Source organism: Bos mutus, chromosome 19 (assembly GCF_027580195.1).
Source record: "Bos mutus isolate GX-2022 chromosome 19, NWIPB_WYAK_1.1, whole genome shotgun sequence".
Taxonomy (NCBI): domain Eukaryota; kingdom Metazoa; phylum Chordata; class Mammalia; order Artiodactyla; family Bovidae; genus Bos; species Bos mutus.
The window spans coordinates 42083957-42109038 of NC_091635.1; the positions used below are offsets into that span (position 1 = coordinate 42083957).

The window sequence follows — 25082 nt, forward strand, 5'->3', positions numbered from 1 at the left end:
CACTGGACTACTTGTTCCCTGGCTCACTGCCTGGTGGGAAACAGACAAGGCTTCATTCTCTTACCTTCTCTATCCCCCTCTGGGGTAGCCCTGGTGAATAAGGGGGTCAGGACAAAGAACCCTCTGCCCTGGACTCGCACACTGTTGCTGCCTGTGTTCCACCTACCCTATCTATGGTAATTGTTTACGGTGACTCTCCTTCATCAGACCAGGATTCATCCCCAACAGCCAGCACAGTCCTCTGCATAAGGCCACCGTGGCAGGAATCAGAACAAGGCCATTTCCTGCCAAGGTGGCCTTTCCGCTGGTGTCTGGGCTCCGCGAGGTGGGAGGAGGACAGTCTACAACCACCTCCGAGATCCCGGCAGTCAGTCACTCCACCTCATCGCCGCGCCTCCGTGGGCGTGGCCTCACCGCGCACTCCAGTCCTGGGAGGGGGCGTGGCCAGGGCGGGGAGGGGGGAGGCCCCGCCCTCCGGGGGGAGTCACGTAGCTCTGCGGCAGCCGCAGCCTCATTTACAGAAGCCGGGGCTGGAACCGCAGCTGTCGCGGATCTGAACGCGAGCTGTTCCTGTGGCTGCGCAGCTACCTTGCTGCGGACAGGTGAGCCCCGGGAGTTGCTCAGCATCTCCAATTCCTCTCCCTGACTCTTCCCTCTGCTATCCTTGCCCTACTCCTGCGGGGCCCTGGATGTGCCTTCTCGACTCTCTCCTTTCTGTCCACTCCACGGCTCAGCTTCTCCCACAGCACCCCTTCCTTTTAGCTCTGATGCAGCTTTTTCGATTCCAAATCTTCCTCTGCCGGCTGGACTTATCCTTGGTGTTAGCCTCTTCCACCCAAACCATTTTAACCTCAGCCTGCTTCCTCTCCTAGGCTGAGTTCCCTCTCCAGTTCTCCTGCCTTCACGGTCCCCCTGAGCTAGGTCCTTCTCCCTGGCTAGTTAGCCTGTTTCACCATCATCTCCCCATAGGTCTCCTCCCTCCTTATCCTGTGTCTCTTCCTCCCTTTCAATCCTGAGCCTCTGCTCCCATTCCCGTTAAGGAATGGAGAAGAGGTTATGGAAGCCTGTGGCCGTTGTTTTTTATTTTGTTTTTTTCACCACTGCTACTCCCTACCCCCACCCTTTTCCTCCAGAAGCTGAGGGAAGAGGGATGATGGGTACTTTTGCCTCATTCTGAAGCCTCGGAAGTAAGTGCACCTTCCCTCAGGGCCCTGCTGAGTGAGGATGAGAAAAAGGAAATTGGAATGGCCAGGGCTTTTGCCTACCTGAAGAAGGGGCCAAATTCAGTGAAAGAAAGACTGGCGTCTTTATTGAGGCAGTAGTTTCATAAGAAGACTTGTAACTTTGGGGCTGTTCACCTCCCCACCCCCACCCTGGGGCTGGGAAGGGTGCCCGTCAGGGACAAAAGGGGATGTGGGAACTGGTGCCCCGAGCCTGTTAGCTGCCCAAGAGACTGGTGCCATGTTGATGTCCAGGACTTGCGCCAAGGACTGCTGCTCTGTTCCCAACCGTTGCTTGTTGGGGTGGAAGGAAGAGGCCACTGGCCCACATGGACAGGAGAGGAAGCAGAGGAGGTAGGGTGGTGGGGTCCAGCATTTATACCTGTCTCCATTCCACAGAACTGTCACCATGCCCCACTCGTACCCAGCCCTTTCTGCTGAGCAGAAAAAGGAGTTGTCCGACATTGCCCTGCGGATTGTGGCCCCAGGCAAAGGCATTCTGGCCGCAGATGAGTCTGTAGGTAGGTGGGGCCCTGCGGTCAGGTGGGGAAGAGGTGGCCAAGGAGCTTGGGGATGACCTTGCCACCCTACTTTGTTTGCCCCTCCCCAGGCAGCATGGCCAAGCGACTGAGCCAAATCGGGGTGGAGAACACCGAGGAGAACCGCCGGTTGTATCGCCAGGTTCTGTTTAGTGCCGATGACCGTGTGAAGAAGTGCATCGGCGGTGTCATCTTCTTCCATGAGACACTCTACCAGAAAGACGATAATGGTGTCCCCTTCGTCCGCACCATCCAGGATAAGGGGATTGTCGTGGGCATCAAGGTGCAGCCACTGGCCCTAGATGGGGGCTGAACATGGAAATAGGTGTGTGTGTGCATGTGCAGGTGGCAAACAGGGTCCTGCCTGGGTTCAGTTCTGTGCCTGTGTTTCCCTTTCAGGTTGACAAGGGTGTAGTGCCTCTAGCCGGAACTGATGGAGAAACCACCACTCAAGGTACAGGAGGGGTGGTCTTCAGGACCACAGAGTTGTTGGGTGGCTGCTGCCGGCAAAGAAGAACAGAATAATGAGGTTGGCACTCTGCCTACAGGGCTGGATGGGCTCTCGGAGCGCTGTGCCCAGTACAAGAAGGATGGCGCTGACTTTGCCAAGTGGCGCTGCGTGCTGAAAATCAGTGAGCGCACACCCTCAGCACTTGCCATTCTGGAGAATGCCAATGTGCTGGCCCGCTATGCCAGCATCTGCCAGCAGGTGGGCCTATGTGTGTGTGAGGTGGTCAGATGGGTGTTCTGTGCCTGGTGGCGAGAGGGTTACATAGCTTTCTTCCATCCTACCTCCTGCCCCTCCTAAGCTACTCTGCTCTTACCTGCAGAATGGGATTGTGCCTATTGTGGAACCTGAGATTCTGCCTGATGGAGACCATGACCTCAAACGTTGCCAGTACGTTACAGAGAAGGTGAGTCCGCACCTGGGCACAGACATACACCACAGGGAGAACCTGACAGGGAGCCTGTGCTCCACAATCCCTGGCTCAGATGCAGGCACTTTCCTTAAGCACATTTTTACCTGACCCCAGAATGTACCTGTGAGTCTGACCTGTATCCACTCTCACAGTTATACCCACTTACCCCTAGGCAGGGAACATAATGGCAGGGGCCCAGAACCGTAGTCAACCTCCTCTGATCCCCAGGTCCTGGCTGCTGTGTACAAGGCCCTGAGTGACCATCACGTGTACCTGGAGGGCACCCTGCTCAAGCCCAACATGGTGACCCCTGGCCATGCCTGCGCCATTAAGTATAGCCCAGAGGAGATCGCCATGGCAACTGTCACTGCCCTGCGTCGCACTGTGCCCCCGGCTGTCCCAGGTACCACCCTGATTCCAAAGCTGTTCCTATCCCTAAGACCCATTCTCAGGTTCTTCTTGTGGCCTCCAGAAGTTCCTTGCCCTGGAAAAATAAGGAGCGATCAATCGGTTTGTCTCCTCTTCTCTGTCCTAGGAGTGACTTTCCTCTCTGGGGGTCAGAGTGAAGAAGAGGCATCTCTCAACCTCAATGCTATCAACCGATGCCCCCTTCCCCGGCCGTGGGCCCTCACCTTCTCCTATGGGCGTGCCCTGCAGGCCTCTGCACTCAATGCCTGGCGAGGGCAACAGGACAATGCTGGGGCCGCCACTGAGGAGTTCATCAAGCGGGCCGAGGTTGGGAGCTAAAGGTGGTGGGTGGGGAGGTGGGGTGTAGCTAGGCAGGCGGCAGCCCAGAGGCTCTAGCCTGGACAGGGTCAGGAACCTGTGGACTGGGTTGGCTTACTTACTCCCCTCCTTTTGCAGGTGAATGGGCTTGCAGCTCAGGGCAAGTATGAAGGCAGCGGAGAAGATGGTGGAGCGGCAGTGCAGTCCCTCTACATTGCCAACCACGCCTACTGAGTACCCCTCTACACCACAGCCCTTGGCCCAATCACCTGCACCCAGTTTTGCCTGTAGTTATGGCCAGGGCCAAGTAGCCATGCAGAGCAGAGATGCCTCCATCCAGCACTGCGTCGTCTTCCTTTGTTCTCCTCCCCTCCCCTCTCAGATTGCTGCACCTGGGACCATTGGATGGGAGGATAGGGAGCCCTCGTGACTGAGGGCAGGAGAACTTGCTAGAAGTCAGAGCAGGATGCCTGGGTCTCCCCCCAGCCTCTGCCACCCCCCACAATTTTCCCATGATGGGGTTGCTTCTCCTTGGGCTCTCCTTGCCTGCCCTCTCTCCTGGGGTCAGAGGGTAGGGCAGCAGAGCTGACTCATGCTTTGTGTGCATACCACATAGCAAATAAATGGTAGCAAAACATGCTACTTTGTCTGCATTTTTTACATATCTAATTTCACCTCCCAGTTTCTGATCTCTGTAGTGTCTCTGAGCCATCTTGGACTGTGGAGGTGGAAAGGGTGGATTTTGTTTTACTGGGCATTAAGTTTAGGGGGAGGGGCACATCCAGTCACCATTCTCAGCTCAGGCTCTTGTTGATGTCTGAGGCTGGAGCGAGGAGGTATGGAGCGCTGTGAGTCTATCAGGAACTGCCACCTCAGAGGCACTTGACTGCAGCTGCAGAAGGATGGAGTGAGGCTGTGCTGTGCTTAGTCACTCAGTCGTGTCCAACTCTTGGCAACCCCCATGGAATGTACCCTGCCAGGCTCCTCTGTTGTCCATGGGGATTCTCCAGGCAAGAATACTGGAGTAGGTTTGCCATGCCTCCTCCAGGGGATCTTCCTAATCCAGGGATCGAACCCAGGTCTCCCACACTGTGGGTGGATTCTTCACCATCTGAGCCGATAGGGAAGCCCAGAGTGAGGCTAGACCCAAGCAACTTCTGACGGCAGCTTTTGTGCATGGCCCCAAACTGGACAAAGAGGCAATGGGAGTTTCTCACCTCTCAGCTGTGTTGACACATTCCACCAGGGGGAGCCACAACAGGAGCAGCACCTGTGTTCTTGCCCAACAGGAAAATCCCCAACCTAAGCACTGCCAGACCCAGCACGGTTATCTAAGAGGTTGCCAAGGGCTGTTGCTCATTCCTGTCTGAGATAGATAGGGGCACAGAGGGAGCCAGTTTAAGGGTCTGGGCAAGAGTGACCTGGTGAGGTCTCATGCTGAACTTTGACCTCTTGGCCTGGGCGTTGGGAATAGGTTGAGACTCTGGGTCTATCTGAGCAGATGAAAAGACTAGAGAATCTGCCGGGTGTGTTCTGTGTAAACTGCGGAGGCCATGCTCTATGTAACGTGCACAGCCAATGCTTCTCCCAACTAATTATTGCAATATGGGAATGTAGGCTCAGTGTGGCCTGATCTTATATAAATAAAAAATAGCTAACACTTATATCCGGAGAAGGCAGTGGCACCCTACTCCAGTACTTTTGCCTAGAAAATCCCGTGAACGGAGGAGCCTGTTAGGCTGCAATCCATGGGGTCGCTAAGAGTCGGACACGACTGAGCAACTTCACTTTCACTTTCCACTTTCATGCATTGGAGAAGGAAATGGCAACCCACTCCAGTGTTCTTGCCTAGAGAATCCCAGGGACTGGGGAGCCTGGTGGGCTGCCGTCTATGGGGTTGCACAGAGTCAGACACGAATGAAGCGACTTAGCAGCAGTAGCAGCAGCAGCAACACTTATATAGCAGTTTCCTGCCAGGCCTTTACAGTTATTAACTCACGTACTACAACAATTCTATATAAAGTAGATACTATTGCAATTCCTATTTATTTTAAAAAACAATTCTATTCCTTTTGGCTGAGCTACATGCATACAGGATCTTAGTTTCCTAACCAGGGATCAAATCCATGCCCCTGCAAAGTCTTAACCACTGGACCACCAGGGAATTCCCTGCTATCCCTATTTTAATATGAGGAAACAAGATGGCTTCTCAAGATCGCTCAGATGAAGTGGGGAAGCTGGGATTTGAACCGAATTTGAACAAGAAAGATCCAGAGTCTGTGCTCTTGAATTTGTAAGAATTTTAGTCAAGTATTCAGACTTTAACAAGTTAGGAACGAATCCAAATGAATAGTAAAAGTATTAAATGAGCTAAATATGCTAAAACAGGTACTACTAGCTTGCTCCTCAGGAAGAGGAGCTCTATAATAAGGATGATAAACAATGACCGTGATAGGTGACTTTCTGTCTGCTCTTTATGAATGACCTCATTTTAGTCAGTATCTCCATTTTTCAGATGAGAAAATTGAGACTTAGAGCTTCCCGTGGTCGCCCAGCTAGCATTTAACGACTGCAGTTTGCGCTCTTAATCCCTGGGGCTAGGAGTAGGTTCCACATGGAATCGGAGGGTGTCTTCCAGCAAAACCGAAACCCGCACAGTTTCTCAACCACCCGTTGACGCCGGGGCAGCCACCTTTCCAATTCCAGAAGAGGCTCTTTGCAGACCCCTCCTACCCCTCGCTGGAGAAGGAAATGGCAACCCACTCCAGTATTCTTGCCTGGAGAAGCCTATGGACAGAGAAGCCTGGCGGGCTACAGTCCATGGGGTCGCAAGAATCGGACACAACTGAATCTCATCACCACCTACCCCTCGCAGGCTTCCTCCCGCCGGAGTGCCGCTACCGATTGGTCGTGACCGCGGCGGTGGGCGCGCCCCCTCCGTGCGGGTTTCCGATTGGGGGAGGCTTGCGCGGCCCCGCCCCTCAGCGGCAGGAGCGACCGGACGCAAGCATGGCGGCCACCGGGGCTGCAGCTACGGACCTAGGTTCGGTGGGGTTCGGGTCGGGGCTGCGGCTCGCGGAGTGCGAGGGTGGAATGCAGGGGTGGGGACTGTGGTGTGCAAGAGGTCTCGCGGACTGGGGGTCGGGGTTCGTCTCAGACAGGATTCTTTCAGACTCGGGCCCCGGCCCTTAGCCCGGGAATCCCTCGGAAGGCGGGCCGGGAGGCTCTGAGGACCGGTTGCCGGGGCTCCTCCGCCTCCCGGGTGCGGCAGGCACCCGAGCCCACTGCTGGCGCCTCAGTGGATCCCTCCGTGCCCCGCAGAGGTGGTCCGAGGCAAGCGCGCCGCCCTCTTCTTCGCCACGGTGGTCATCGTGCTAGGGTTGCCGCTCTGGTGGAAGACCACGGAGACCTACCGGGCCCCGTTGCCTTACTCCCAGATCAGTGGGCTGAATTCCCTGAAGGTAAGACCTCAGGGGAGGAGGACCAAGGGACAGCCCGGGAAGATGGAGACTCAGCTGATGGCTCTGATGCTTCTTCCCGCAGCTGCGGCTAATGGTGCCGGTCACTGTAGTGTTTACCCAGGAGTCAGTGCCATTGGATGACCAGGAAAAGCTGCCTTTCACCGTTGTGCATGAGAGAGAGATCCCTCTGAAGTGTGAGTTCCTGGGGGATCAGGGCTGTCTTTCTGGTCTGAGCTCAGTCCACAGATAAGTTGGCTAGGAGGAGCATGTATGTGTGTCTGACCCTTTGCGACCCTATGGACTGAAGCCCGCCAAGCTCCTCTGTCTATGGGATTTCCCAGGCAAGAATACTGGAGTGGGTTGCCATTTCCTCCTCCAGGGGATCTTCCCGACCCAGGGATTGAACCCGCGTCCCTTGCATCTTCTGCATTGGCAGGCAGATTCTTTACCACTGTGCCACCTGGGAAGCCCAGGAGGAGCATGGGTACCCTGAAAAAGTGGTTAAAAACTTATTTTAAAAGCCCTCTCTAAATGAACACTGTGTTTGCTGAGAAGAAAAAAAAAAAAAAAAGCTTTAAATTCAGTATTCACCATTAACATGGCAGTTTTTTTCATAAAACAATTGTGCTACCTGATCAGCAGCAGGTGATGCTCAGGGGACAGAGGAGGATGTGGGATGTAGTGGAATGAGCACAGGATTTGGAATCAGTTTGAACTTGTATACAGGCCTTATTCATTTTAACATTAACACTTTACTGAGTGTGAGGGACTTTTCTTGTGTGCTTAGTCACTCAGTCGTGTCTGGGCTCTTTGCCACCCCATGGACTGTAGCCTGCCAGGCTCCCCTGTCCATGGGGATTCTCCAGGCAAGAATACTGGAGTGGATTGCCATGCCCTCCTCCAGGGAATCTTCCAACCAAGAGATCAAACCAAGGTCTCCCGCATTGCAGGCTAATTCTATACCATCTGAACCACCAGGGAAGCACTTTCCCTAGGTATCAGGAATTTAGAGATGAATAAGAAATTGATAATGGTTTCAAGAAATCCATAGGAAGGGGAGAGAGACAGAGATAGAAATCAATGTAGAAGTATATAAGTATATAAGAAACAGGGACTGAACTTAAGAAAGAGACTATAATTGGGAGGAAAAAAAGGTAGAGAAGGTTTTGAGGGCTGTAATTTTTTTTTTTTTTAGAGACAGCATTTATTGTTTTTTAAACAACCTCCGCATTATTTATTATTTTTGGCTGTGCTGGGTCTTCATTGCAGTGCGCAGGCTTCTCACTGAGGTGGTTTCTCTTGTTGCGGAGCACAGACTCATTAGTTGTGGCACACAGGCTCAGTTGTTCAGTGACATGTGGAATCTTCCTGGACCAGGGATCGAACCTGTGTCCCTTGCTTTGGCAGGTGGACTCTTATCCACTGCGTCACTAAGGAAGTCCTGAGCGTTGTAATTTTTAAGACAGATTTTTAAAGGAAGTGTAGAAATTCAGGTTAAATGAGGAGGTGAGGAAGGGATAACACTAGCATAACTAATATTAGTTGTTCATTATATGCCAGAAACTAGGTGAAACACTTTATTTACATGTGTTGCCTCATTTAATCCTAACATTATGACCTCCATTTTGTTAAGTTTCTCTTTTTTTCTTTTATTATATATCAGCTCTTCCTACCCCATTCCAGTATATTTCTTTTCATTGATTTGTTGGAGAAACCAGGTCCTTTGTTTGTTAGGACATCTCACATTCTGGATTTGGCAGATTTTTTTTAACGTATTCATTATCGTTATTTCCTATAAACTGATAGATCTAGTGGTTTGTTTAAAATTAGGTTCAGGTTTTTTTTTTAACTAAAAATATTTTTTTCTTTTGGTTGCCCTGTGTGACTGACATGCAGGATCTTAGCTCCCTGACCAGGGATCAACCCAGGCCCCCTGTATTGGGAGTGTGGAATCTCAGCCACTGGACCACCAGGGAAGTCCTGACGTGTCCGTTCTCTATGTCTGACTCTCCATTCCAGCATCTTCTTTTTATCAAGAATGTGTACTGAGTTTAATTCTTTTGAGGCATTTATTGAAATAATCATATGGTTTTCCTCCTTATACCTTTTTTATTGTAATGAATATTGTAGTAGATTTCCCTGTGGGGAGGATACTTCAGGTTGAAGGTTCACAGGGAGAGGCAAGAGCTGGCAGGTGGACGAGGTGGAGTGCCATGTATTTATATCATCCGTGGTTTTTTAGGTGGCGCTAGTGGTAAAGAACCTGCCTGCCAGTGCAGGAAATGCAAGAGACGTGATTTTGATCCCTACATCAGGAAGATCCTCTGGAGGAGGGCATGGCAACCCACTCCAGTATTCTTGCCTAGAAAATCCCATGGACAGAGGGGCCTGGTGGGCTACAGTCCATGGGGTCAGAAAGAGTCAGACACCACCGAGCATGCACACACAGTCTGCATAAATCATTAGAACTGGCTGAAGCTTCTTGGTCTTTCTCTGCATATCATCATCTTGCTCTCCAGGATGCTGGACAGTGTTAGGGCTGGAAAGGTGGGCTCTTCTCGTTATGCCTCTTTGTTTTCTCTCAGATAAACTGAAAATCAAATGCCGTTTCCAGAAGGCCTATCGGAGGGCTTTGGATCATGAGGAGGCGGCCTTGTCACTGGGCAATATACAAGGTACTGGAAGGGGTGATCATTTTTAACAGGAAGCCCTCTTTTACCTTCTGATCTCTAAGTGTGTAGTTTCCATACTTTGTCTTTTTTTTTTTTTGGCTGCATTATGCAGCTTGTGGCTATCTCACTTCCCTGACCAGGGATTGAACCCGGGCCATGGCAATGGGAAAGCCCAGAATCCTGACCACTAGGCCACCAGGGAACCTCTCTGGGAAAGCTGGGTGTGAGAGACCTTGTATCCTAGCGTGGGCCACTGAGGTCCAAACCTGGTCACGTGTCAGCTGGGTGTGAGTGGGAGGTGGAGTGATGGACTAGGCGTCCTGGGGGAGCCAGAGGGAGAGGGAATGGTGTTTTCTGCTCCTGGTAAACCCCCTGCTCTCGTCCCCAGAGGCAGAAGCCATGTTAGCTGAGCCATCGGAGCAAGCAGAGGGCTCCCTGACAGTGTATGTGATCTCTGAACGCTGCTCGCTCCTCCCTCAGGTAGGGTGAGCAGACAGGCTGCGGCCCGGCCGTCTCCCTACAGCTCGTCCTCACCTAAGTCTCCTGGTTGTGGGATTGCCCATTCCTTCCATTTGCTGCAGAAAAGTCCGCAAGTATTTTTTTAAAAATAGGGATTGTTTTTATTGACTCTGGGTCTTTCTAAATCCAAGGCTTGGAGATGGTTACAAGTTCCAATTTAAAGTGGGGGGAAAAAAGTCAGTAGGATTAAAGAAGCCACTTGGAATGGGCTATGATGGTAATATGAGCCACACATTGATCTTTTCACTTACTGAGCAAAAGGCTCAGTGGGAGCTGTACCAGGTACATTTTATTTAATGTATTTATTAAAATATTATGTATTTGTGCCGGGTCTTAGTCGAGGCACGTGAGATCTTTGACCTTTGTGGTAGCATACGGGGTCTTTAGTTGTGTGTGGCATGTGAACTTAGTTGAGGCCTGTGGGATCTAGTCCCCTGACTAGGATCGAACCCAGGCCCTCTGCATTGGGAGCGTAGAGTTTTAGCCACTGGACCATCAGGGAAGTCCTTTATTTTTTAATTTATAATGAAATGTTAATTATTACAAAAAGATGAAAGAAAATTTTACTGAACATGCATTTCCCACCCCCAGTTTGCAAACTACAGTACAGCCCTGTGTATCTCCATGGTTATACCCCTTCCCTTTCAGCCCAAAGCGACCACAGTTAGTGTGTATCATTCTCTTACTTTTTTTCAAGTTTTACCACATGTTATATCTCTATAAGCACTATGTTTAATTTTACCTGTTTTTGAACTTTATGTAAATGGCATAATAGAGTGCATGTTCTTCTCCAGTTTTCACTTTGCTCGACCTTTATGTTTGAGTTCTTCATGATGTCTAGTTGAATCGAATGCATTCATTTAAAATTCTGCCTTATGTTTCATTGTATAAACATATCACAGTTTATCCATTCTGTCGCTAACAGGCATTTGGATTGTCTCCAGTTTTATCCTATTACGAATAATGCTGCCATGAAAATTCTTGTACTTGCCTCTTTGCCATGTGCTGTCTGCTGGTATCAAACTTGCCAGTGGTTTGTTTCTTCTTGCTCAGTGTGCCATCTCTTAGTTTCTAGCCCACAGAGATAGAACTGTTGCCTGGACCTGTGTCGACTGGGAAGGAGAAGAGAACTGAAATGAATGAAAACACTCACATATCCCCATAGCTCAGAAATGCTGAGATAATTAGTTCACTGTGAATTCAGAGAGAGGTGCAGACCTGCTGGTCGGTGGCAAAAGACCAGATTCTCAAAGACAGGAGCCAGAGTGCTCCTCTGCTTTCTTCCCTGACCTGTGTGGGCCTCCTGTCCCTTGCTTGCCCCTCATAGGACATGATGAGCTACATTGGGCCCAAGCGGATGGCAGTTGTGCGGGGGATAACGCACCGGGAGGCCTTTAACATCATCGGCCGCCGCATCATCCAGGTAGTCCAGGCCATGTCTTTGACTGAGGACGTTCTTGCTGCAGCCCTGGCTGACCACCTTCCTGAGGACAAGTGGAGCTCTGATAAAAGGCGGCCTCTCAAGTCCAGCTTGGGTAGGATGACCTGGCTTTTGCCAGGGGAAGGAAGAAGGAAATGAATTATGCAGAGATACTGGAGTGGGAGGGGAATCTACATGCAGATGCTTCACTCCTATGATTTCATAAAAGTATTTATTTTTAATTGAAAGATAATTGATTTACAATATTGTGTTGGTTTCTGTCATACATCAACATGAATCAACCATAGGTTTTAGTTTCATTTTTCTTTAAAAAAATTTTTTGTTTATTTATTTGGCTGTGCGAAATCTTAGTTGCAGCCTGGGGGATCTAGTTCCTTGACCAAGGATTGAACCCAGGCCCCCTGCATTGGGAGCATAGAGTCTTAGCCACTGGACCACCAGAGAAGTCTCTCATCTTTTTCTTAAAGTACTCAGTGTTCCTCACCCCAGTTTTATCCTCCCTTTGGTTTCATGATGGCAATCAGGCCCCTTCCAGAGAGAAACAAGTGCAGCTTCGCCAGGGATACAGGCTTGCCTTTGATCCATAGGAAGCCCTGGCTTCCCTGACTCCTGTTTCTATAGGCTATGAAATCACCTTCAGTTTACTCAACCCTGACCCCAAGTCCCATGACGTCCACTGGGACATCGAGGGGGCTGTCCAGCGCTATGTGCAGCCCTTCCTGAGTGCCCTCAGTGCAGCAGGCAACTTCTCTGTGGACTCGCAGGTGAGACTAGGAACAAGCTGAAGAGCCCTTTTCCTGGGTACACCACCCTTTGCCATCCTGCACCATCCTTTCCTACCATAGATATGTAGCCTTTACAAGTGTAGTCTGTTCTTCCGGCTCTTTGAGCTTGCTGGTTGGTTAGGAAATTCCTGTGTATGTATATGGTTCTGGGGTCTGCTTTCCCTCCTTGGTGTCCAGCTTGGGGAATTTTGTCAGTGCTTGTTAAAAAACTAACTTCCTTAATGGCTCCTTCTGGAACTGTATTCAACAGTTTTACTATCCTACAAATTTGTTTAAAAACACACAGCCAGTTTGGGATTGACGTGTACACACTGCTGTTTTTAAAATGGATAACCCAACAGGGACCTAGTGTATAGCACACTCTGCTCAGTGTTATGTGGCAGCCTAGATGGGAGGGGAGTTTGGGAGAGGATGGATACATGTATATGTATGGCTGAGTCCCTTTGCTTGCTGTCCACGTGAAACTATCTCAACATTGTTGATTGACTATACTTCAGTATAAAACAGTTCAAAAAAAAACTTCCTGAAAGACGTTAACATAGTAACAATAAAGACGGGAAAAATGTAGTTTTCTGAATCACACAGTGTCCTTTTTAGGGAAAACGTGGGAGACACTTTTATCAGGTCTTGGTAGTGGGAGTAATTACTTCTGAATAGCTGACTTGATTTGATCTGTGGACACTGAATTATGCTCTTTTTTTGTTTAGGCTTTTGGAGAGCCTGGTAAAATAATGTGTTCAAAGCATGGGTTTAGTGTGTTAACTTTATCCTTAGCTTTGTTATTTTTTTTCCCTAGTCCTGTTTTCTCTCAGCCTTAATTTTTTTTTTTAAATTGAAGGACAGTTGGTTTACAGAATTGTGTTGGTTTCTGCCAAACAGCAACATGAATCAAACATAGGTATACATAAGCCTTGATTTTTGTCTCTCATATTTTCCCTGCCTAATTGTTATCTTTTTGAGGACACACTGGACTATCGATCAACAGACAAAATAACATGCTTTTCCTCTTTGTTCTGCAGATTCTTTACTATGCAGTGTTGGGGGTAAACCCCCGCTTTGACTCAGCTTCCTCCAGCTACTACTTGGCCGCACACAGCCTCCCCCATGTCATCAACCCTGTGGAGTCCCGGCTGGGTGAGCTCCTGAGGTTGAGGGTCTCTCTGGCAGGCCAGGGAAGGACCTGGTAGGCTCAGCCTGGGGTGGGAAGTGGGTTGTGTGTAGTGACGGCTCCCAGTTTGGGTTGGTCCGAGAGTGTTGAGGAGGTGCTGGGCTTTTAGGCTCCTTTCCCATGATAGTCTCCACTTCCACACGGTCATAGCCAAAAGCACTTATTAAGCATTCCCAGCACTTTTTATAAACACATGGATCGGAAGATACAGCCACACTTTCTTGTAAGAAAAGACAATAGTAGCAGTACATGAAGGCGGAATTTGAGTCAATAGTTCTGCTGATTGAGGAACCTTGAAGCTGGGATTCCAGTTTTTCATTTTGGGGCTGGATCCTAGGAAGAGGAGGTTTGACCGAGAACTGTAATAGAGGCAAACCAAGGGGAGTAAATCACTAGCTGTGGAATTTCAGGGTTAGGCCAGCATGTTTCAAGGGCTGTGGGAGGGGCAACACGAGAGGCCTTGGTGAATCCTTCCTCCCTTCCTCCTTCCCTTCAAAGTCTGAGGGACTGCTTAACGGCATGACTGTCTACAGAGAGAGAGATTTTAGGCTAGGCCACTATGAGCTTAGAGGCAAAAGAGTTAAGAGTGCATAGACATTCTGGAAGCTCAGGAAAGTTTACTGTGGATGAATTTTGAGACAGTGACCGAGTTGAGGCTGGCCAGGCAGGCAGGCAGGCACTAGATTAGCACTTTAAGATGTCTGAACTTTAACCTGGTAAGAGTGGCTGGCTGCAGAAGGATATGAAGCAGGGACTGACCTGAGGTCAGATTTATCCTTGTGCCTAAGAACAGGTTATAATAATATGGGTGCAATATGGTAATGGGCCAGAAAGCTGTCTTAGACATTCGGCACTGGCAGGGTATGGTGTGGGGGTCTGTTGGAGGAGGGGCGATTCAGGGGCAGGAATGTACTTTCAGGGGAGTGGCACATGTTGGGAAAATGTTGAGGTTCTTTACCACAGACACCCAGGCCCGGAGGATATCTTAGTGTTTATCAGCTGGGGAAACTGAGGTACAGAGTGCCCAGCAGTCAGCGGCTGACCTAGAACTAAGATCTGGATGCAACCTGCTGTGCTGACTCCCCTTCTTCTTGTGCCCCAGGATCCAGCGCCGCCTCCCTTTACCCCGTACTCAACTTTCTCCTCTACGTTCCGGAGCTTGCCCACTCCCCCCTGTACATTCAGGACAAGGACGGGGCTCCAGTGGCCACCAACGCCTTCCACAGTCCCCGCTGGGGTGGCATTATGGTAAATGGTCATACCGTGCAGAGCCCAGAGCCCAAGGTTCAGGGACAGACTGATATTCTCTGAGACTGTTTCGTCTGCTGTTCCTCCGTGGCCCGGCCTGAGTGGGTCGGGGAGGTGAGGCACCTCCTCAGCCGGTCCCACTGCTTCTTGTTTCCATCACTGTTGCTATAATCAGCCCCTTTTGCACTTGGCAGTTTGCACTGACTTAGGACTATTCTGTGTGTAACTGAGATCTAGGCCCTATCTGTGGGAGTCTTACAAGATTGGGAACTCTGTCTCCTCTGTAAGATTGGGAGTTTCCATGGGTAGGAACTCTGGAATACAAATATTTCATTTTCTTTTTTTAACAAATGTTTCTTTAATAAGATTTGTGAGGGGGTAATGGAGATATAGGGCTTCCCACGTGCTGCTAGTGGTAAAGAAGCCGCCTGCCAGTGCAGGAGATATGAGAGACGTGGGTTTGATCCCTGGGTCGGGAAGATCCTCTGGAGAAGGAAATGGCAACTCACTCCAGTATTCCTGCCTGGAAAATCCCATGGACAGAGGAGCCTGGCTGTAGTCCATAGGGTTGCACAGAGTCAGAAATGACTGATAATAGTAGAGATCATGTATATAAAACTCGTAGTAGCAGGTATCCCAGGCATATTTGGTTTGTCACTTTTAAAGAGCACAGAGTATGTCTTCCTTTTCTCTCATGGCCCCCAGAGGGTCTAGGGCAGAGCTGTGCACGGTCCTGGCGTGATGTTGAGGCCACCTCGTTGCCCCCTGCAGGTATACAACGTGGACCCGAAAGCCTACAACGGCTCGCAGCTGCCGGTGAGAGTCGAGGTGGACATGATGCGGGTTATGGAGGTGTTCCTGGCTCAGTTGCGGTGAGGCCCTGGGGATCCGCTTGGGGGCGTGGCTGCTGAGTCTGACTCTTGCCTCTTGGGCTGCCTGGAGTGAACTCTTACCTGGCAGGGATACCTTGGCTGTACCTGGAGCCCCAAGGAAACCGAGAAAGGTTTCCAAGAATCCCTTCATCCTTCTCCTAAGAAAGACTAGTTGCTGACAAAAACTGTTTTAGGAAAAATAGCCTTATGAATCCGTGGTGGCTCAGTGGTAAAGAATCCGCCTGCCAATACAGGAGACGTGAGTTCAATCCCTGGATCGGGAAGATCCCCTAGAGGAGGAAATGGCAACCCACTCCAGTATTCTTGCTTGGGAAATCCCATGGACAGAGGAGCCTGACGGGCTACAGTCCATGGGGTCACAAGAGTCGGACACGACTTAGCAACTAAACTTCAACAACAAGAACAAAAAGTGAAATCATTGGTTAAAGCGGAGCTTGGGGCTCGGAACTGCTTAGGGTTGCGTCTCACCCCCTAAGACCCTGAGGTGCTTCCTACAACCCCTGTGGTTCTGGGTGAGATGGAAAATCTTGATAGTTACTCTAGGAATCTCGACCATCTTCTCCCACCTTGTGGTCTCTGCTCCTTTGATCTTCTGCGCTGTTCCTACAGGCTGCTCTTTGGGATTGCTCAGCCCCAGCTGCCTCCAAAATGCCTGTTTTTTGGGCCTAAGAGTGAAGGGATAATGACCTGGGAGTTAGACCGTTTGCTCTGGGCCCGGTCCGTGGAGAACCTGGCCACAGCCACCACCACTCTCACCTCCCTGGCCCAGCTTCTGGGCAAGATCAGCAATATTGTCATCAAGGACGATGTGGCATCTGAGGTAAGCAGGCAGGGGATGCATTCTGTGGCTTAGGACTGGAGTGGCCAGCAACAGCCAGGGAGTGGTGAAGGCAGAGAGCCATTTGAGATTCAGAGAGGGTGTGGGCATGCCATCCTCAGTGCCCAGGCTTCCTCTAGAGGGCAGTGCCAGCTCCCCAGGAGGAGTGCAGTGTGGGTGTGAAGTGTTAAATGGGCACTAAGAAGATAACTCCTGGCCCTTTTATGCTATACTATGCTATGCTAAGTCACTTCAGTCATGTCTGACTCTGTGTGACCCCATAGACAGCAGCCACCAGGCTCCCCTGTCCCTGGGATTCTCCAGGCAAGAACACTGGAGTGGGTTGCCATTTCCTTCTCCAATGCATGAAAGTGAAAAGTGAAAGTGAAGTCGCTCAGTCGTGTCCGACTCTTAGCGACCCCATGGACTGCAGCCTACCAGGCTCCTCCATCTATGGGATTTTCCAGGCAAGAGTACTGGAGTGGGGTGCCATTGCCTTCTCCGGCCCTTTTATACTGGCTGCCATATATCCTGGGTGAACTTCAAGCAACCTGCCTGGTAGATAGACGACACAGTGGGGCCCTCTCCCATCCCTCCCTACCAACTGATGCCTCAGACTTTTCCGTAACGCCCTGCCCATTCCTAGGTGTACAGGGCTGTAGCTGCAGTCCAGAAGGCGGCGGAGGAGTTGTCCTCTGGGCACCTGGCCTCTGCCTTCGCTGCCAGCCAGGAAGCTGTGACATCCTCGGAGCGTGCCTTTTTTGATCCCTCACTCCTCCACCTCCTCTATTTCCCTGATGACCAGAAGTTTGCCATCTACATCCCGCTCTTCCTGCCCATGGCTGTGCCCATCCTCTTGTCCCTGTTCAAAATCTTCCTGGAGACTCGCAAGTCCTGGAAAAAGCCTGAGAAGACAGACTGAGTGGGGTGGCATCACAGTAGAAAGCCTTCCTTTCCAGCCAGGAGGGGAGGTGTTAGATTGAGAGGCACATAACGGGGCCTGCCACAAATGATTTGTCTCCAGTCTGCTCTGTTGCCACTCCAGCAGTCAAAGTATAACACTCCAAGAGGGTTTCCTCTTTCCTGTCCTCCCTGTTCTTGTGGCTCAGGTCCCTCCCACTCTTCATCTCCTCCCCCCACTCCAACCCCCAAACCTCAAAAGACCCAATCTGGGTCTCCTTACCTGGCTTGAACTTGAAGGCCCTTTACTATCTCCTGCTGCAGCAGGGGCAGCTTGTCTTTCTGCCCTGTTCCTCACAGTCCTCTTGCGCTGAGGGGGAGCACTAGGGAAAAGCCCTGGACTGGGTTCTAGGGCCCCCCTCCTGCTTCTCTTTGATCCCTCAGAGAGAGCCCTAGCACTGCTCTTCTAGAAGGGGCCAGGCCCCTGTCATCTCTGGGGCCTTCTCCCTTCCTCCTGGGTGGCTACACTTGGTGGGTGCAGCCTGATGCTGTGTGTGGCAGAGGTTCCCTTCCTCATCCCTTTATAGAGGCAGTGTGGTACAGTGGGGAGAGTTCTGGACTTGGGATCCAACATGTCTGAATTCAACCCTTGCTTCTGGACTTAATATCAGGGGAGCTTTGAATAAGCTACTTAATCCTCTCTGAGCTTCAGTTTTTCTTTTGTTAAAATAGCACTAATGACACCTCCCTTACAGGGTGGTTGTGAGGATTAAATGTGATGAGCTTGTGAAAGTGTCTGGCATATTCTAGGCTCTCAATAAACACTGGTTGAATATGAACTGGAATGATACAAAGTGTGATCATACCTTTCATTCTTCATTCGTGTGTAAGTCATGGTTTCCTCCTGTCTGTCTTCCTGGGCTCACTGGTCCATTTTACTTCCACCTGGCCAGGTGCCCTTCCCGCCTTCCTGTCCTGGAGGGCCCTGTGGTGGCTAGACATTGTAGGCTATTGTCCCTCCTAATTTCCTGGGTTGTCTAGCAGGGGGTCTGGGAGAGAAGTAGCAGTGTAAGCTCTCAGATACTAACTGATTCATAAATTCTAAAGAATATATAGTTGGCCCTTGAACAACGTAGTGGGTGAGATGCCTACCCTCTGTGCATTCAAAAATCAGGCGATAATTTATATTTGGCCCTGTTTATCTGCAGTTCCATACCCACGTGTTCAGCCAACCTCCCATTGTGTAGTATTGTAGTATTTTCTATTGAAAAAAAATCCAGATAGGTGGACCCACTCACTTCAAACCCATGTTGTTCAAGGGTCAACTGTGTTGAGTGCAAGCTGCAGTGGGCACTGTACTAAATGCTAGGTATTATAGAGAACAAAGACAAGATCTCCAGTTTCACCGAACTGGTCTTGTAGGAGGACCGGTCAATGAGCAAATGAAACGAATTTCAGATGATGCATTAGATAAAAACAGGCTGATCAGATAGTGACCAGGTGTCTGAGAGGGCCTCTGAGCAGATGACATTTGAACTGAGACCGGAAGAATGAGAGGAGGCCATCTGGGGGAAGAGCATCCCAGGCTCTGAGACGGGAACTCACGTGCGGGTCAGAGGGAAGGGCAGAGTGGCTGGAAGCCAGCGAATAAGAAGGAGTAGGTAGCCAGGACCCCTGAAAACCCCTACTGGAAAAATGAACGACGTCCCTGGGCAGGCCCCCTCCCTGCCCCGGGTCAGTAGCCCAGGTGGGCGGGCGGTGGGCGGGGCCAGCGCCGGGCCCACCCCGGGGGCGGGGCGGTACCTGGGGCCCCGGTCCGGCCGGGGGCGGGGCTGCGGACGCTCCCCCTTCTCTCGGCTCCAGCCGGCGCAGGCAGCCGCGGCGGCAGCAGGCTAGCCGTGGCCCCGCGAGGCCATGAAGGTGAAGAAGGGCGGCGGCGGGGCCGGGACGGGAGCGGAGCACGCTCCAGGGGCCTCAGGCCCGAACGTGGAACCCAAGCCGGAGCTGCAGGCGGAATCCGAATCCGGGTCCGAGTCGGAGCCGGAGGCAGGCCCGGGGCCCAGGCCGGGGCCGCTGCAGAGGAAGCAGCCGATCGGGCCGGAGGACGTGTTGGGGCTGCAGCGGATCACGGGCGGTGAGCACCCGCGAGGCAGCGCCGCCCGCGGGCGGGAGTGAGAGAGCACGAGAGGGGGCCCTTGGGGCGCGCGGAGCCCAGGCCCCCGCCCCCTTTCCCGCCCTCCCCCCCGCCTCCCCTCCCCCACCCGGGTCCCCCTCGCTTGTGTCCTCTACCTTTCTGCCTCCAAGCCTGAGATTTCCATGTCCCCCCTTCCCTCGATCTCTCTCTGCGCCCCCCTTGCCCCTTTAGAGATTCGTTTCCACCCCTTTCCTTCCTTTTTGAGGAGTCCATCCCCCTTTCCAATGGTGAAGGTGGGGCAGCAGCTGCAACTGTGACCCCCTCCCCACAAAGTCTTCAGAGTCCTTTGAAGATCTTCTCTGCAATAACGAGGAGGGGGCTGAATGCAGTCAGTCCCCGGTCTCCTCCACCCTAGAGGCTAGGTGTGGTATCAAAACCCTTAGGTCTCCTTCACACTGGACACCCCCAGGAAGTCTGGGGCCATCGCTCTCCCCAGGAAAGGACCTGAAGAGGAAGCTTCAGTGGTTTGACTCTGGGCTTCTCAAGGAAGTGGGTTAATACCCCCTTTAGCCTAAACTAGGGCCTGTCCTCTTCTGGGAGGCCAAACCACCACTGTGGTTGAGTTTCTGAGCTGGATTGCCAAACTGAAGTTCCAACTTGGCCGTCCTATTGGCTGTGTGACCTTGGGCTAATAACTTCACCTCTCTGAGCATATTCATCTGTAAAATGGGAATAATGACCCCTACCTTTAGAGAGCTGTTGTGAAAATAAATCCTCTGATTTTGCACTGTGCCTGGTAGGCCGTGCATGCTCTGTAAATAGGGCTCTTTTGTCAATACTGAGGGCCCCACAGGACTGCTCATGGCTGCTGCTTGGAGGCAGACAACTGGGCATTCAGGGGAGGGGAGGGGGTCACCGTAGGCAGGGAACAAGGGAGGGAAGTCTCATGGCAGAGGCCGTGGCTGAGCCTGAAAGAACAGAAGGCGCTTGGAGAGGCAGTGGCCTTCTATCTTGGCCTCATTGGTTACTAACCAATGAGGCCTGCCCTGGCTCCCTCTGTGAGGGCAACTTTTGGAGTCCCCCTGTGAGGGTAGGGAGCAGCTGCTGGACTGGGCCTGAGCTCTAGCGGTGCAGGAGCAGAAGAGTCCAGGGCTTCCAAACAGCTGTGGAGGGGACTGTGATGGCAGGTCTAGGCCTGTGCATCTGGGTCCCCAGGGGACCAGCATCTCCCTCCTCTCTTAGCCAGGCAGCAGCCATTCTTGGCTGGACCCCTGGAGCACTGAACTGCCTTACCCAAGCAGGCAGTAGTAAAGGGAGGGCACCTGGACCAGTCTGATGGTGGTGCCAGTTGGGCTATAATTGGCAACAGCAGCGTTTAGGATTCAGGTTAGCTCTGGAGCAGAACTTCCTTATAGGATGTCTAACTTGTCCCAGTCCTAGGTAACTTTTGAGGTGATTTTGCAGCCAGAGGGTCTTCTAGCCCATATACAACTGTGTGTCTGAATTTGGAGGAAATTCATAGCCCTTACAGATTCAGCATCTGTGGGCGATTAGAGGAAGAGTCTTCACTGGATCCCTCTCCTTTGTGGAAGCTGAGAACAGGGCTCCAGGACGCTCCCCACTGGCACCCCTGCCTGTCTCCTCTGACCCTAATCGCACAGGTCTGAGTTTGTTCTTCCTGGATTACCCAGCCCTGAATCCAGCTTAGGAAGCTATTTGTGGCTGAGGCGAAGGGAGCAGTTGTGTTCTGAGCTCTCAGCCACTCTGCCCCTTATCCGGCCTGACCCTGAGTCCCAGGCATCATCCTTCTCCGTCTGGGGGAGGGAGTGGAGGTGGTGTCCTGAACCATGGGCATCTGCCATTCCTCACTTCCTCTAAGGACTAAGGGATTGATAGGTTGAGTTTGCAGTAGAAGAGACAGAGGTCACACTGCAAATTGTTCTCCAATGAGAGGAGAGGCTCCAGAAGTTAGGGAATGGGGGAAGGAGGTGAATTCTATGGGGAGCCGGGAGCTGGGCGACTAGGATGCTGTTCCGAGTTCTGCCTCTTCCTCTCCTCTGCCCTGCACTTTCCTCCTACGTCTTTGGATTAGTGTTTACTTTCTGTGAAAATAAGTTGTGTCCAGGGTGAGGTAGGACCTGCCTACTTCCATTCCTCCTGTCCCCACTGTGGGCTGTGATGGGCAGGCCAGGGCTCCAGCCCCACCATAAGCCCTGCTGGACCCTAAGTGCCAGGTGGCCACCAGGAGGGCTTCCTGGAGGGGCTGCCCAAGGCTTGGGAAGAGAGAATGACTTTACATTCACTTCCTCTTCCTGCCCCAGAGGAATCAGTGGTGGCCTAGGGGCCTAGCGGGTGATTTCCGGGCCTCTGCGGGGAGGATGTGATGCTGTGCGGGCACCAGAGCCCCCACTGCACCTCTCTGTTTCTTCCTATTTGCTGCTGGGGCCTCCTCCCTGAGTGCTTGCAGTTGCTGCTGCAAGAGTGGTGAGGGTTGATCAGGCCCTGCTATTTCTGAGCTTCCTCAAGCCGGGCCCACCACTGTTCCTGGTTCCTCTTCTGGGCTCAAGGATCCCCCTTACCCCAGTCACAGCCCTGCTACACCTGCCACACCCTCTTACTGGCCTTGCCTCTTTTCTCTGGGGTGGCTCAGAGTCAAGGGTGGATGGATGACCTTTAAGCGGGGGTTCCCTCTGTAGACCTCCTCTGCTAAGACTTCCTCTTGTTTGAAGATCAGTGGGGGATGAGAGCAAAGGTAGCTCCCTTTCCGTCTCCACACCCCCCTCCCCCCCAAATATTCCAGGCTCTGGGCTTGAGTCAGCAGAGCTTTGAGTAAGCTGCTTAAGGGAGCTGGGTTTGTATAAGCCTCTTATGGGGAGAGGAGGGGCCTGGGGGGTGAGGTAGAACAAGGAAGGGGTTGTTTGCCCCAGCGCTACCTAGGTCAGATAAAGTCCTTGCTTGACACAGTTAGATGTGGCACCGGGGGCAGCTGTGGGGCAGAGGAGGGGCAGGGGTATCCTCTCTGGAAACTGTGTCACCCCCTTAGAGTGAGGTTCCTAAAAGCAGGACTCTATCTTCCCTCTCGGGGTGGTGGGGGGCAGGGCTTCCCACCCAATTCTAGACTTGTTTGGTTAAAAGTCACCGAGCCATTCCTGACATAGCAGAGGCTGGAATGAAGGGCCCTCCACCCCCGGGGTGGGAGGGAAAGTGTGGGGGAGGTGGTCTTGTCCTCCATCCTACCCCTCCCTGATCCAGAAACTACTAGGAGAGAACCTTTTGTCCGCCGTTAGATCCCAAGAGCAGAGCTATGTCTCCCCCACACTCTGTGGGGGCTCCCTCAGGTTAGAGGCTCAGTTCTCTCTGTCTGCAAAGCAGTCACCCTAGGGATCAGAGAAAGTGGTAGCTAGTCCGGGGTAGCTAGGTCCCTTCCTCGCTCAGCCGCCCGTCTCCCTTAGACTACCTGTGCTCCCCTGAGGAGAATATCTACAAGATTGACTTCGTCAGGTTCAAGATTCGGGACATGGACTCAGGCACTGTCCTCTTTGAAATCAAGAAGCCCCCAGCTTCAGGTGAGTGCACTGGGTACGCCATCATCCACAGAGGAAGTGGGCTACCCAGGGACTCCGGAGGCCACTGAGGAGTCAGAACAGAGCTGGAATTGGCACCCAGGTCTCCCCAGGAGTCACCAAGCAGCAGGGCCCTCTGCCTGGGGCTGGGCTGCTGCTTCACCTTCCCCTGGGTCCCTGGGGTTGGACGTCTTGAGAGGACAATCCTGCCTCTTCAGTCCCTGCCAGCCTGCCCCCTGTAGGCCCCCTTGGGAACTGCAGTCCCAGAGGCCCCAGGTCTTTTTATCTCTTGGGGCTCTGGGACTCTTAGTTGAAACTGGTGACCTGCTGACCAATTTAGAAGCAATTGGACCCATCTGGCCAATGGTCTGAACCCTCAATATGCATCAGGATCTCCTGTGGAGTTTTGAAAGAAATTCAGACAGATGAGGTCCCTGGGGTGAAACTCCGGGTGGGCATGGGCCCCACCTGAAGCCCACTGAGCCCCAGCTGGGGTACATTACAGAGCGGCTGCCCATCAACCCGCGGGACCTGGACCCCAATGCTGGGCGCTTTGTCCGCTACCAGTTCACGCCTGCCTTCCTCCGCCTGAGGCAGGTGGGAGCCACGTGAGTCACTGGGCCGGGGAGAGGGGTAGGGGTAGGGGTAGGGGTGGAAAGGAGCCCTTCCTGAGTTCTTGCTGAGCCCCTCCTGGGGCCCAGCTCAGCCCCGCCCCCTTCTCTGCTCAGGGTGGAGTTCACAGTGGGAGACAAGCCTGTCAACAACTTCCGCATGATTGAGAGGCACTACTTCCGCAACCAGCTGCTCAAAAGCTTCGACTTCCACTTTGGCTTCTGCATCCCCAGCAGCAAGAACACCTGCGAGCACATCTACGACTTCCCTGCTCTCTCCGAGGAGCTGAGTGCGTTGGGGGGTGTGGACTCAGAGGGACCAGGTTGGAGGGAACGTGGGTCTGGGCCCCTCTCTTCCCCTTACAGCTCTCTTGTGTCTAGCCACCATTCCTAAGCCACCTATAGGGAAACTGAGACCCAAAGAGGCTGGGGGAACTCTTTGTTCAGCTTGTCCCCGTCCCCGAGTCCTGAAGCCCCTGCCGTGACCTGGCTCAGGCTCCTGACCTTTGTCCCAACTGGCTGGGCCTCTCTTGCAGTCAACGAGATGATCCGTCACCCGTATGAGACACAGTCCGACAGCTTCTACTTCGTGGATGACCGGCTGGTGATGCACAACAAAGCTGACTATTCCTACAGCGGGACGCCCTGACTCCCCAAGCCACCCCCTACCTCGGGAGGGTCCTGGGCCCACAGCCATGACCACCCCAACACTCACCTCTCAACCCCGGGTCTTCTGTTGGAGGAGTGTTGCCGAAGCCCTGAGCCAGTGTTGGGAGGGAGGGAGCCTGAGGTCCCCCAGTCCAAGCCTGTGCAGCCCATGGGGCCTGGCATGTGGGGTGGGGTTGTAGCGGGGCTGTCCACCTGCACATTCCAGGAAGACCTCCAGTTGGAGGAGTAGCCAGGACTTCCGGACAACCTAGTTGGCCCTAGCCTCTTGGGCCCAAGTTGCAGAATAGAGATCCCCTATCCAGGCTTTTCCCCTGCCCACCACCGACAGGCCATTTAGAGTTGTAAATTCACAGATGAAGTTCCATGCGGGGTCTGGCAGTCAAGCTTCCCAAGGGAGTCTGGGCCCTGACCCTAGCCCCGGTCTCTACCATCAGGGGCTGAGATCCTACCTGAGGTGTGGGAAGGACCTGCCCAGATTATAGCCTGTGGTAGGGGCTGGACCAACTGTATATAGTTTTCAATAAACTCTCCTTTTCTGTTCTCTGGTTGTGGGCCGGCATATGTGTGTGGTGGTGGCTGGCGGGGGTACTCCTGTCTCCTGATCCTCTGCACCTGGATACCACTCCTGGTATCTAGAGTTGGTATTTAGTATGCATTGCAGCTGGAAAGGGTTTTTTCTTTTATAAGGATGGTGACCTGAACGCTCAGAGGAGAAACTTTGGCCCAAAGTCGTAGCTAATCTTGAAGAACAGAGGCTGGGACAAGGGCCTGCGACTCAGGTGGGAGGGAAGGTGTT

At 52.3% G+C, this 25082-nt stretch overlaps 3 protein-coding genes across 3 annotated transcripts; all 3 read left to right on the plus strand.

Annotated features, from left to right (window-relative positions):
• Positions 1–465: 465 nt before the first annotated feature.
• On the plus strand, positions 466–4044 carry ALDOC (aldolase, fructose-bisphosphate C). The gene is made up of 9 exons (XM_005888186.3): positions 466–602; positions 1620–1741; positions 1831–2042; positions 2159–2213; positions 2308–2468; positions 2590–2673; positions 2908–3082; positions 3215–3414; positions 3544–4044. The coding sequence occupies exons 2-9, from the start codon at positions 1630–1632 to the stop codon at positions 3637–3639; spliced, it is 1095 nt and encodes a 364-aa protein (XP_005888248.1). The 5' UTR covers positions 466–602; positions 1620–1629; the 3' UTR covers positions 3640–4044.
• A 2247-nt stretch (positions 4045–6291) lies between these two features.
• PIGS (phosphatidylinositol glycan anchor biosynthesis class S) lies at positions 6292–18148 on the plus strand. The gene is made up of 12 exons (XM_005888185.3): positions 6292–6448; positions 6727–6866; positions 6949–7060; positions 9452–9541; positions 9927–10018; positions 11385–11592; positions 12120–12262; positions 13303–13417; positions 14554–14699; positions 15471–15571; positions 16202–16412; positions 17056–18148. The coding sequence occupies exons 1-12, from the start codon at positions 6415–6417 to the stop codon at positions 17329–17331; spliced, it is 1668 nt and encodes a 555-aa protein (XP_005888247.2). The 5' UTR covers positions 6292–6414; the 3' UTR covers positions 17332–18148.
• A 999-nt stretch (positions 18149–19147) lies between these two features.
• On the plus strand, positions 19148–24827 carry UNC119 (unc-119 lipid binding chaperone). The gene is made up of 5 exons (XM_070390372.1): positions 19148–19443; positions 22896–23009; positions 23512–23614; positions 23735–23907; positions 24154–24827. The coding sequence occupies exons 1-5, from the start codon at positions 19224–19226 to the stop codon at positions 24264–24266; spliced, it is 723 nt and encodes a 240-aa protein (XP_070246473.1). The 5' UTR covers positions 19148–19223; the 3' UTR covers positions 24267–24827.
• The last annotated feature ends 255 nt before the right edge of the window (positions 24828–25082 follow it).